General features: G+C 37.2%; 1 protein-coding gene across 3 annotated transcripts in view; it reads left to right on the forward strand.

Annotated features, from left to right (window-relative positions):
- LOC139726858 (guanine nucleotide exchange factor DBS-like) overlaps positions 1-13542 on the forward strand; it is a 198950-nt gene that overhangs the window by 144903 nt on the left and 40505 nt on the right. For all 3 annotated transcript variants that reach the window (XM_071637853.1, XM_071637851.1, XM_071637852.1), the window contains 3 exons: positions 4225-4344; positions 5095-5292; positions 10392-10583. In XM_071637853.1, the coding sequence (XP_071493954.1) occupies positions 4225-4344; positions 5095-5292; positions 10392-10583 (510 nt within the window). The remainder of the gene's footprint in view (positions 1-4224; positions 4345-5094; positions 5293-10391; positions 10584-13542) is intronic.

A 13542-nucleotide genomic window follows, 5' to 3' on the forward strand; every position in this document is an offset into this window, starting at 1 on the left:
GGCACAGCATTTATCTATCCACCATATAATCGCGATTCGGGTGTTGTCACTGCACAGCTGCTTTGCGCGTTGGACCCGGGAAGTAAAGGTCAACTATTTACCACCAAACGTGCCTCATCACTCACACACAAATAATGGGTAGAAAACAAAACCGGAAACAGCTGGGAGTTGACCTTGAGATATAACTGCATTTCAGAACGGCGATCATGGTCTCAAACGCGTTTCAAAACGCCCTTTAAATGGCGTTTCAAAACGGTGTTTCTAACACACATTTGAAAACACGGTTGCGTTTATCTAACCCGTGAAAATGCCTCAAACGCATTTATGATCATGATTCTGCCTCAGAGAATTTTTTAGATAAACGCAGCTAATGTCACCCAAGAGAACATTGCCTTCACCACAAGAGGAAAGGGGGGCAGACAGAAAGGGGAAAAAGATGAGGAGGGGGAGGAGGTGTCCAAGATATTGAAATAGGCTTGATGTGACCTTTGGAATGACCCCAGAGGGGATTGAGTCAGAGTCTCTGGCCTCATTCTGATGACAGTGGTCAGGGGATGAGTTCACACAGCTGCATAGACAAGGCTCAGTTATACAGTACGGTGTGTCCCCCAAAAAATTACAATGCGGGACCCTCTGCAATGATTACTTTAAAAGCAGTTAATCAATCCAAACAAAATTTCAGGGTATGAAACTATAACTTATTACCCACATCTTACAGAAAACCCGATCCGATTTGCTTCAGTGGTCACAGAGAAATTAGGATTTTTGTAGAGCATGTCAGGAATCCTTTCCCTCCAAGTTCTGTCCATTGTGTTCACACATTATGCAGATCCAAAAGCATCTGTGCTAAACATGGAAGAATCAGACCCATGACATACAATTACAACAATCCACATTTCTCTGTGACCACTTAACCAAATTGAATGGGGTTTTCTGCAAAATATAGCTAGGATGTCATATTTTATTACCTTGAAGTAGCAATTTAAACAGTTTAATCAATATTGGTATTTATCAATGCGAAAATCCAATTGTATTTTTTTTTTGGGGGGGGTGGGACATACTGTACTTATTGTTTGCTTTGGAGGCATTTTGTAGAACATTGTTCCCAGTTTGAACCATCAGAACTACATGGCCTTATTAGTTACCCCCTGCGTACATGTTCACATGATAATGGGAAATATCTATGGTCTCTTGTGCCATATTCCATCAGGCCAAAGTCCTCATGGAACATGGCACTGTGGCTGTTAAAACCAGAAATCATTCGAGTTATTTTGTTTGTAAATATACTCTCCACATTTAGCTTTTGGTTTGTTCAGTTGTCATAGCAAATTTGTAATGCCTTTATCCCAAAGAGTGCTTGGTCATTACTCTAGATTACTGTGAAGTCTGTTCTGAAATTTGAAACGGTATTGAATTACTAACTCAATATTGTCATAATGTGGAGGGATAGCTGGTGATGATGCATTCTATGAAGGGTATTGATCACAAGCCAAAAAAATGCTCTTTACAAATTCACAATCTTATCCCTCTACTGATTTTCCCCACCCCTCAAAAAAGACAACAACAAAAAAAAAAACATTGAAGAAAGAATGAAAGCAATAATAAAACAAAACAGGTATAAAAACCAGAAAAACTCAACTTCTGTGCAACAAAGATAAGCAGCAAGTCAACTTTCATCTACCACTTGTGATGAAGTGCACCCTCTTGTGTCAAAAACCTGCACAGTCCACTGTATTTACCAGATAGCTCAGTAGACTCTTTTTACAGGCTCTTGCATATTGCCAGTGTATGAATACATGCTGACAACAAGCCAGAGAATCGTTTGTAGGAACTGGCTCTAGAGTCTGCAAAGGAAGCGCGCTCCCATTGAGGTTTTAGGGGGATTTGCGGTCTTAGCGAGGAAAAGCAGAGCTGGCGCCTCAGACTTATCTCATTATGGTAGAATTATTCAAGTTTGATGAACTGCTTGGGATTGTTATCAGCCAATGCTGTGAAAGTCCTGTTGGATTCACTCCATATCAGTACTCCATTGTCAAGATCATTGCAAGGGTAATCGAAGCCCAGTCTAATTCACTGTCTGCTTGAATGAATTATGTTTTACACTGATATTCCTTTAAAATCCAAAATACCTCCTACATGTAATCTTTCAACCAACCTATGACTTCATAGTGTTTACAGTTGATAATTGAATATTTATCAGTCAGTTAAATTATGCTATGTTATGAATTATGTTATGAAAAATTACATGTAAATCTATTTTATGAATTATTTGCACTTGAGAAAATGCAAATCAGTTTGTATCCTACAAATTCCTTAGATATAAAATGCTTTCTCTCTCGTTTCATGGCAGCATAATTTACAGTGAACATCATAATCAGTAGAATGCATTGTGCAATCATGGATAAAGAGATTCTTGTATATGGGATAGTCCTATGTACAGGTTGTATATACAATGTATGTAAGAATTGTGCATATACATTGTACAGTATATGGTCATCTTTCTTTTTGGCACTGAATTTAAAGTACATATGTAAGTGACTGTTTTTCCTATTTGTTATTTGTTTTGTGGATACTGATGGTAGTATCGTTCTTCCTGCATACATTCCCTTCCTCTGACCTGAAAAATTCCTTGAAAAAATACAAACTGACAAATGTCTATTAAAATGTGCTATATAAAATGTTTGTAATAGGTCAGATGTTATTTCCAACTGGTTTTAGAAAGTTGCTGTTTACATTGTCTGTAGAATGTTATAGCTATAAATCAAGATTCTAGCATACATTGTAATTCTGGAATTATCATTCTAGAATTATAATTATGATTATAGGTCTGATCAAATAAATTGAAAAGAGTTTAGAGGGTATTGATCTTGATATTTCATTGAAATGAGTTATCCGTATCAAAAGAAGGTTTCACCTCATATTGCCAATAATCAGATACATGATGTAGAAATAATAATGACGTTGACCTGGGAATCATTGGAAATCAATATGCAGAGATCTCAAGGTCTAAAAATAAGTTGCCGACTACTATACTTCACATCAACAGCAAGATCATCAATCTCCTCATACAATGTTCCCTTTTTGTCTCTCCCATGTATCTTATTTCCAATTCTTATGTTCTACTCACTTTTTCTTCTTTTATGCTCAAAGGGTTGAAGCAGATCAGCATGTTTCACTTTTCTGAACAAAAGCGGAAATGCTGTTGATTGAGAAAATGTTATGGCAGCATTTTGAGAAAGCTATAATTAGATGGTGTTGCCATTGAAGTAGTGACTGCAGTTTGAAAGAGACATCCTGATTTGAAATGATCCATTACTGGTGAATTCTACTCGTAGACAGACTTATGTCATGGGCTATTCGTTCCCCCCTGGGGCTGATTTCCCCACCTGCATGCCTGTCTTATTACCATTTTCATCAGGCTTGCATTAAGACTATTCCCCTGTTATGTGAGTGCCTGGGCATTTCAAGGAGCTTGACATTACAAGGGGCGGGGAATGAGAAGGGAGAGGTTCCTTAGCCTCCTCCTAGACTGATCCATATATTAAATTGCATGTGTAGAATTCACATGTACAGTTACTAAGTGTTAAAAGCAAGCTAGCCACATCAATGCTCGACAGACACATTGCATAAGAAAAAGAAAATCATAATCTTCTACATGTAATTTGAAGCTTTAAATATATGTCATCAGTTCAGACACATAGCACTAATGTACATAAAAAAGGTAGAAAATTCCAATCTTACACAGTTCTCCTTGAATGCATTGTGTATTAAGTTTACAATGTAAGAATATTTCCTGCGCAAAACACTTTGCCCGGGGTCCTTGATAAAACATGGGAAGTTTCTTGTCAACCTTCTGCTGCCTTTCAAACCTTTAGCGGATCATAAAAAGGGGGTATTTTTAGCACCATCGAGGATCACTTTCAAACTTTAGCTGTGATGCTGTCACTCAATGTGCCATCTCCTGTCTGTGTGATTACATAACACTGCTGACAAGTAGGGCAGTCGTGAAAGCAAATTCTGTGTCTTTCGGGCGGCAAGAAGACGTGCTTCTCACCATAATTGAATCATTTCATGTTAATCTGATCATTCATTACGCAGACAATATTTTATGCTCTTGTAAGGAGAGACATTAATTGACATCATTGTTGGTATGTATGGTATAATTTCTGATGAACAAACCTATTAATGTTTGACTTATTTCCCTTTACTGTTTCTTGCCTGCAGGTGTTATTACTCATAGACAACATCTCGGAGAAAATCAACCTTGAGGGCAGTATAGGCAACACGGTGGAAGAATGCAATACATACCTAGAAAGACACTCCGGCTTGGAAGTGGAAAGCCAGGTACCTGTACACACATCGACATGTAGCAAGGAATAACCTTGCCTTACTTCGATCACTTCATGTAGTCTGTAATAAGATCACACAATGCTTAGCTACTGTAAACCTAGAAATTTATGCATTCATGAAACTTTCGCTACATTTTGCGAGGAGCCAGAATTCACAAAAGTAGAATGCTTGCAAAAATGTTTGTCTACTCGATGCATGGAATGCCAATGGTACAATGTAATTCACGAAAGTTTGGCTGTTGGCTCTTTTAACTCTTAACAGTTTTATACCATTATTGTTTCTGGTTTTTGCAATATTTTTGCATCATTTAGAATTGTTTTTGTTTTTGTTTTTGTTTTCAAGACAAAATGGATAGAGTCGTATGATGCTGAAATCTTTCATAGAATCTTTATGTAATGGGGTGATTTTGAAGAATGTTGGCTTGGTATTAATGATAATTTATCTTGAGCAAGTCTTGATAGTTCTGTAGGCTATCCACATGCAAAGAAATGTTGAGGAAGATACATTTTATGTATATATGGGTAATCAACTTTTTCATAATATTAGACAAAAGAACACAGTGGGATACAAGTACATATGTAATTATACAAAACAGTTGAAGTACAAATGTATATGAAATGATGGATAAACTTTTTCATATTTTCTCTGCTCAAGTCTTGAGGTATTATAGTTTCATCCTCATGTAGAAAAAATATGAAGCTACACATGTATAATCCTGAGTGATTGCAAATATCTGTATGGTAGGACGCCCTCGATAGAGCAGAAAAGTCCAATACCCTGGGAGAGGACCTGCTGAAGAGTGGCAAGTTTCCCCTGGAGTCGGCCAGCGTTAGACCAAAGTGTACGGAGCTAGAAAGCAGAGCCAAAGCTCTACAGGAAAAGCTGGAAAAGAGGAGAACGATGCTGGAGCGGTCACAAGAACTTCACCATAGACTACAGAAGGTGAGGATCCGTTAACCCTTTAACCCCTTCAGATCTATTTCTTCAAAGAACCATTGATATCATATGATGCAATAAAGTGGTCACAAGTGGTGACATGAACTCCACCATAGACTACAAAAGGTGAGGATACATTAGCCCTTTAACCCTTTCAGATGTATTTCTTCAAAGAACTTTATATTTTATGCAAAAAATTACCACTGGTCAGATGAACTTCACCATAGACTGCAGAAGGTGAGAATTATGCTGGTTTCCCACTGTCGTGCGATCTGCTTCAAATACCATGATTGGCCATATGTAGGGGATCATGAAATTTTTGTGTATGTCCAGCACAATTTTCATCACAGTTGTAATGGTGGTCTTAATCATGGAGTTTTTGTGGTGATCTTATCAGATCTAATCAGATCTTGATTTCAGTCGTGGCAGTTTTGTTAATTTTGGAAAAATGTTGACATGTCCAAAACTTTTCTGTGATCATCACGATTGTCATGACTGACCTCAAGATCTAATGGGATCACCACAATTATTCCATGATTAAGATCACAATTTTAATTGTGGCACAAATTGTGATAGACATAAACAAAAATTTCATGGTTAGCCATCAATGGCCCGTGATGGTATTTGTAACAAATTGCACAACAGTGAGAACAAAGCATTAACTCTTAACCGTTTCAGAATAGCTTCTGTGAGGAACCATTGAGATTGTCTGCAATAAAGTTGCTCAATGATACTGGTAGTATTGAGTAATTACTATGCATTCACCTTGCTGTAAATTTGCTCAGATCTTTCAAGAACACATGGTTGATTGCATCTGATTGCCAAATAGCCCTTCATCGGCATAAATAAGCACTGATTATTCAGTGTTTTAGTGATGGCCGTGATAAAAATTTCGCATTGATGAAGTACAATTTGTCAAAAAGTTGCAACAAAACCAACTCGACTCGAGAATTCATCAATTTGAATGAATATGCAGTACCTGCTGCTAGAAGAATTGGAACCAGTACTAGCTTTCGGGCATAGGCGAGGTAGTCTACTGGATACAACACATGTCTTTGTAATCAAGATATCGTTGGTTCAAGTCCAACCAGACTATGTATGCCCGTGATTTTTTTTATTTTTAATTCTTTTATACATTGATTTCTCCAAATTTTTACTGTAACACTAAGTCCAGCCAAACAGGTCACAGAGATGTAAAAATAGTTCCACATGCAGGCAGCTCTGAAACAATGGGAATAACACCGTAGGTGGATGAGAAAATTTTTCTTTTAGTGGGCAGCTTGCATATCCATGCCAATTGGCACACAGTAATTAAGTATAAGGTCGGATGTATGCACATTTACCAAGATCATGTGTGTTGTATTTAATTGCTGCCAGATTTTTGGCAAAGAAAACATTGCTTCCCAAATGAGACTGGTGACTGCTGGCTAAAGGCAAACATAACTGACATCATAAAATATACAATTGTATGAGCCTCCCTTAAATATGAAGAATAAAAAAGCAAGCTAAATTAGTGCAAATTTTGAGACAAAATGTTAACCCATTGAGGACGGACTGATTTTGCTACGACATGCATTTCCCGCAGACATCTGCCCGAGGATACTCGGGACTTGTCCTCAACTGGTTAATAAGGAAGACCTAGTGCAGGAAAGAGACACAGAATAGATAGGGAAAGAGAGAGTTGGGATAGGATGTGTGTGATAAGATAAGAGAAAGATACCAAATTTAGGACTTATTCTCTGTTTGTTTTATTATTGGATCACTTTGTATGTTTGTTTTAACAAGAAACGTGTCGAAATTTGCAAGGAAAGGAATCTATTGGCGGGGTGACAGAGAGAATGGTGGATTGGACCCTTTATGTTTCCATACATTTCCTGTTTTGTTTGTCAGTCATATGGAACCTTTAGTTTTTATTGAAAGAAGGCAATTTTTTTGCTGAATTGCATAATTTGTATTTTCAATCCAGCTCATTTTTCCTGTAGAATTTAGTGTATTTTAAGATGACAACAAAATAGAAATATTTCTGAAATATCCCATTTGTGTCCATAGGTTTTACCGAAATGACAGCTGTTTGTTTCCAAGTACATTGAGGATGAGAGAGAAATTTGGGAGCAGGAATGAAAAGTAAAAAAACCCTGAAAATATGAAAGAAATAATGCAAAAAAAAAAGAGAGAAAGATCAAAACTAGTTGCGATTGAATGTATCATAGAGGTGAAAAAGAGGGAGGATAAATCTGAAAGATTCAATTTCGGTATATTTCATAAAGACAATCTCACAAGTCAATTTTATTCAGCCATTGTTTTGAGTGAGTGTCTGTCTGCTCCTCTGTCAAATCACATCTGTCGATGCAGACAGCCTTACCTTGTCACATGTCCGAAGATGTGGGGCTCCCTCGCTTGGCTGAAAATTCATCCTGACAGTTTTGGCTGCTGGTCTCTTGAGGGAGACCAATGATAAAAGTCTTTCCAACTTGACCCTAATTCTCATCCCAGTCAAAACATCATTACGGCAGGTACAACTACCATGAGATAGAATTTAATTCAGAGCTGTTTAAAACACAAGGGTGAGCAGAATTAACACCTGTAATGCAGATCCGTTCCTATTTCCCCCTGAACAGCTTACTTCCCTAGGCATATTTTGTGTTTCCTTCCGCCTTCTGGGCAGGAAATATCCCCCTTCTTACACCCCTGTGCCACTTTCTGCCCATCATGACAACTGTCTGCTGAGATAATTAGGCTAATTTGACCCCCTCCCCTTTCTCTCGCTTGCATGGCTTAGTGAGAATTGGTCTCATTGAACAAGACAAACTTATATCCTGGCAGTAAAAGACTTACAAGCACAGTTTTGTTATAGTTATATGTATACATGATGTCTTTTATGTACAATTGTGAGCAATTCAGCAATCCAAATTGCTGTGAGTCACGATTTCAATAAACCATGAATAATAATAATGATAATAATAATAATAAAATACCATCATTTGCCATTCGCTGTTCAGTGTTCAGAGTCTCTGCGAGGAGCTTAAGCTCCTTGGTCTTTGTTAACCTTGATTGCTGACACCTTCATCCCTTCAAGGTGATATTTGTGAACAAGACATGATTTTATAGTGATGATTGTGTTCCCAAAACGAAAGACATATCAGTGTTTGCTTATTTAGGATTGTTTGAAAAGAAGTTTATAAGAGTACTCATGATACGTGCGATTGGTGGTTTGTGGAAAGTTTGTAAATAAAGCAAAAAAATCCCATTGAAAGACTTCATGACTACCATGGCTGTGGTTTAGCGTAATCAGGTATTCTGTCTTCTTGTGTAGGATGTGATGGTTTTGTGAAATATGTGATGCTATAAAACAGAATGTGGGTATATATACGATGTGTATATTAAAAGTGACTTTCACTCTCAGTTAAAAAGATGATCAGAGCCCGTGATGTTCAAAGTGCCTGATTAGAGAATAATCATGTATTTTACTTTTCTGCTGTCAGGAGTATAAAAAAATAAATAAACATGAGAATGTGATGAATATATATTGCATTACTTCAAATGATAGCACAGGACAAGAAAAATAAGGATAAAGTCTTGAAAACAGCAATCATAAATGAAACATACATGTACAATGTATTTAGTCCTATTTTCATACTTCTCAACTCTTCAGGCCATATAATGTTCTCTGGGGAAGATGTGTGATGTGTGCTACTTGTGTGTAGTACAGTGCATTATCAAATGGTCATGTACCCACAGAACTAAATAAAGTTATGTTCGTAAAGGGGATGTTTGTGTTCAACATGTATTGTACATGAGGCACATCTGGGAGTCAGAGAGAGAGGTGGAGGGTTAGGAAAAGAGGCCAGGCTGGGACGGTGATTCAATTTGGTTTGAGTTACGGCCACTTCCGTCTCACACATCAACAACTTTTACTGACCCCCTTTACAACCCCATTCTTTATCTCTCCTTCCTTTCCCCATCTTCTTCCCCCTTCTCTCTTTCCTCTTCTATTTTTTACCCACCCTAATTCATTCTTCTCTCTCTCATTTTGTATATCCCTCTCTGTATATATTTCTGTCATTCTGTCTCTCTCTCTCCATTGTTACTTTCAATTGCTTTATATTTCTTCCATTCCTACTTTTTCTTTCATCACATTTCTGTCTTTATATTTATCCTTACATTTTTTGTTCTTTCTTTCATCTTTCTGTCATTTTAATATTTCCATTTCTCTCTCTTCTCTCTCTACATCTCTATATGTCTGTTCTGATCTACCACTTGGTCTTTCTGATTGTATTTTTCTCTTCTTTCCTTCCATATACTTTCTGTCTATCTTTCTCTTTCCTTTTGCTCTCTCACTTAAGTCTCTTATCATTTTCCTTCTTCCTGTCTTCCATCTCTCTCTTCTTTCTCACACACAACACTCACACAAAAACTTACTCATACAGTCAAACCTGTCTATAGCGGCCACCCAAGGGATACGGAAAAAGTGGCCGTTATAGACAGGTGGCCGCTATAGACAGGTAATCGGGTCAACCTTGTGTGCATTGCCTACATGTACATGTATCATTGTTGTATATACATGTACATTTATGTGTGTACGTATGCACACGTGTGTATCATGCATAGAACAATGCCGGTGTTTATGAAATTGTTGCACAGTACACTAGATGTAGCATGTGCACAGTCATGAATTTTGTGACTGAATAAGTGATGAATGCAACGGTGGCGATCACTGAATGTTGCCCAGAAATGACTGGCACGGCTAAAAACACCCTGAATTATCAGCTCGGCTACGGCTCCATCGGGTTTTTGGCCGCTATAGACAGGTTAAAATCTACCGCGGGAAACAAAAGTTGTGGCCGCTGGCCGCGTTAGACAGGTGGCCGCTATACACAGGGTCTTTAACATGGCTTTTCTCTCGGGGGGATTTTTCAGTGGCCGCTATAAACAGGTGGCCGCTATAGAGAGGTGGCCGCTAAGGCAGGTTTGACTGTATTTGCTTTCTGTCTCTCCTCCACCCAAACTCGGTTCCTACGTCATATCTTTCTCTACGTTTGTCCATATTTCTGTCTCCTCTTCTCTACCTCGCATTCACCCAATCTTTTGTTGATGTCTCTGTCCAGGCCAATGATTGGTGTAGCGACGGCATGAAGTTGCTGGCTGCACAGGAAATGGACCAGTCGCAGTCAAAAGAGGGCGCCGAGAAGTACCTGCGTCACATCGATGGGGAGCTACGACGAGCCAAGGAGCTCAAACTGAGCGACCCACGAGAGTTCCGACAGATGTTTGCTGATATCCTCACCATCGACGGCAAAGTAAGTTGGTTTCCTTCACCTCCTGCCTCATTTCTTGTTTGTGTTTGTGTTTGTGTTTGTGTTTGTGTTTGTGTTTGTGTTTATGTTTGTGTTGCCATTGTTAAAAATACATGTTATTGTCGTCTTGCAGCTATTCTGTATTTCTGAATTTAGTCATTTTTTAACCTTTTTTAGCCTGGGCATTAACCTGGGAACTAAGCTATTTTACTGTAATGTATGCCTTCCACAGAAAATACAAATCAAAAACAAAAACAACCACCACAAAATTTTATACCTTTGTAATTTTTTGTGGTAATTGCTTAATTAGAATTTCTGTAATGAATACGCATGATTTAATGTGACTTTTCAATCTTGCCTGTATTTCTGATTGGAACTTTAAAACCCCATCTAATTGGCAAATTTATAGAAATATTTAAAATTGTGCAAACTATAGCCTTGGTTCTACACATGCTACACTCTCTGACTAACTCTGCTAGTTCGATAAAATAATATATATATAAAAAATGAAGTTTTCTACTTGCTATAGTAAGTTGGGGTTTTTTTCAGTCATAAGATCTTTTTTAAAAGTCAAAAAGTAATCTGTCTACATGTGCTGGTTGGAATGTCATTTTGTGTGCTGTTCATTGTTGTTGTCTTTCTTTCTGTGCATGCACATTTAACCTCTGAGATTTATTGTAAACATTTACCCCTCACAAATCTCCTTCCCAGTTACCAATAGCGTGTCTTATTTATAAGTCATAAAATCCCAAAATTTTACTCTTGATTTTGAAATGGATATTCATATGTTAGTGATTCTTGTTTTTCAGCTTTCCAAAGTGCATTTTTATTATCTTTGTTTATTTATTTGATATTCATTTTTTAAATTAAGATTATACATTTTATTCATTTATTTATATTCATGTTTTTTTACAACTTGCCAAAAACATATTAAGCATGATACAGAATTTGCTGATAATCAGATATCCAAGATAAGGAGAACAGAGGAGCTACGAGCTTCATACACCTAGGTAGCTCCCAGTCCTCAAGAAAAAAAAAATCAGTAATATCAACCAAGAAAGAAAAACTTTTAGGAAGGATAGCTAAAATGGTCATACCTCAAAGACAAACATCAGTTCAGACACGTTGGACACAAAGGATTATTTTCCACTCCTGAAGAGCAGTGCGCCAGTAATTCATGTGTCCAACTTTTGGTCCTGAGTTAATTTACATATTTACAACTTACTTTCACTCAAATTATATGATACTTGTTTTTATATGATCATCTTTGTCCCACCACTAGATGTGAATTTTTTTTCTTAATGAGCTGTTGGTTATTGGAACTTTTAATGTCGACAGTTTATATTCAAATTACAGGATGAAAACAATATTGTGTTGATTGCTCATTATTCTGAATTTGGTTTGATGTGCCTAAGTGGATTTGATTGTTTTCTTCTTCATCCAACAAAGTTTCTCTGTGTGCAGTCCTGTAATGTTATTGCTTTTAGCCTGATTGTCTGCTTGCGGTAGCATACTTTCACCTTTATATGGTTTTAGTTTACTAATATGTTTGTTTGTTCACAAAGCGTAAATGTGTGCTATGGTGCTTGCTTTTGGGATACATATCATAAAGCAGATCTTATTGCAATTTTTGTATCATGTATGTGTACAAAGTTGTGTCCATGTTGTCATATGAAAGACTCACATGCACTTTATGTATGACCATTACGAATCTTTTCTGAGTTTTATATATACCAGTACTGTATATATATATATATATATATATATATATATATATATATATATATATATATATATATATATATATAGTGTGATGATGCTGATATTCCTACCGCACGCCTCTGTCATCTTAAGTAAAATTATAGTTGAGAAATTCCTCAGCTTTAATATCTGCTAAGCAGACGTTTGCGTTGCCTGGATGTCAGCCACAAGACAGCCACAAGACATCCAGGCAACGCAAACGTCTGCTTAGCAGATATTAAAGCTGAGGAAGACCACGGTCGAAAGCTTCACAACTCTGCCGGTTTCATGCGACATCTTCTGTTATCTACATTGTCTCAACTATATATATATATATTATATATATATTGCAACTTGGTAAAAGCATTTCAAAGTATGGTATTCACATGCGACAATGTCACCCAACTATTCAGATGCAAGTAACATGATGATATTGTTTACTCATTATGAAATTAAAATGTGTCTCTCGTAACAAGTGTGACTTTCCAATGAGAACGCATAGAATGGCATTCGTTTGTGGCATCGCAATGATTTTGTTCTGGGTGAAACTTGCTGTTTGTTTTTCTTAAAGGATGTCATCAGCATGCTAAAGTTCTGCAAAGGTGCTGGGATTAATTTTATATCTTTCAACTTTCACTTTGGATTAAATGATTACAAACATCCCTTAAACACAGCTAAATCTTAATGAAGGTTGAGAGTTACATGGCTAGAAGTGAGATATATATCTCACAAAAGAAGATATTTAAAGCACAAGATTTTTAGAAAAGTTCACAGATACTAAGGTTCTTCCAGCTGAAAATCTGCGAATGTGGACAGAGGTGTGCACAGAATAAAGGTGTGATTTTATTTCTCACACTCCATTCAACTCACTGCGTGCAAGATTTGTTGATTCTCAATAGAGTTAATGCATGACATATCTTGGTCCGGTACAGCTTGTGTGTAGTGAGTTAAGGGCGGTCATTGTGCCAATGAACTGGAAGTGGAACTCAGGCTTATTAATGGAAGTGTACAGTGTGCACAAGAGTAGTATGTTGGAGTGAATGACATTTTGTGGTTGCTTGACAATGAAGGCTATATCCATCAGATACATTTCTTACATTTCTGAAATGTTGCACAGACAGCTAGCAGTCAAACATATGTGACCTGCCACAACAAAAGGTTCCTAAAGTTGGTGACCGCTGAGCCGAGAAAATTGAGTTTGAAATGAGATCATCAGAATTGG

The sequence above is a fragment of the Diadema antillarum genome, unplaced genomic scaffold (assembly GCF_040938485.1).
Source record: "Diadema antillarum isolate AM-2024a unplaced genomic scaffold, OU_Dant_1.0 seq00000102_RagTag, whole genome shotgun sequence".
Taxonomy (NCBI): Eukaryota; Metazoa; Echinodermata; class Echinoidea; order Diadematoida; family Diadematidae; genus Diadema; species Diadema antillarum.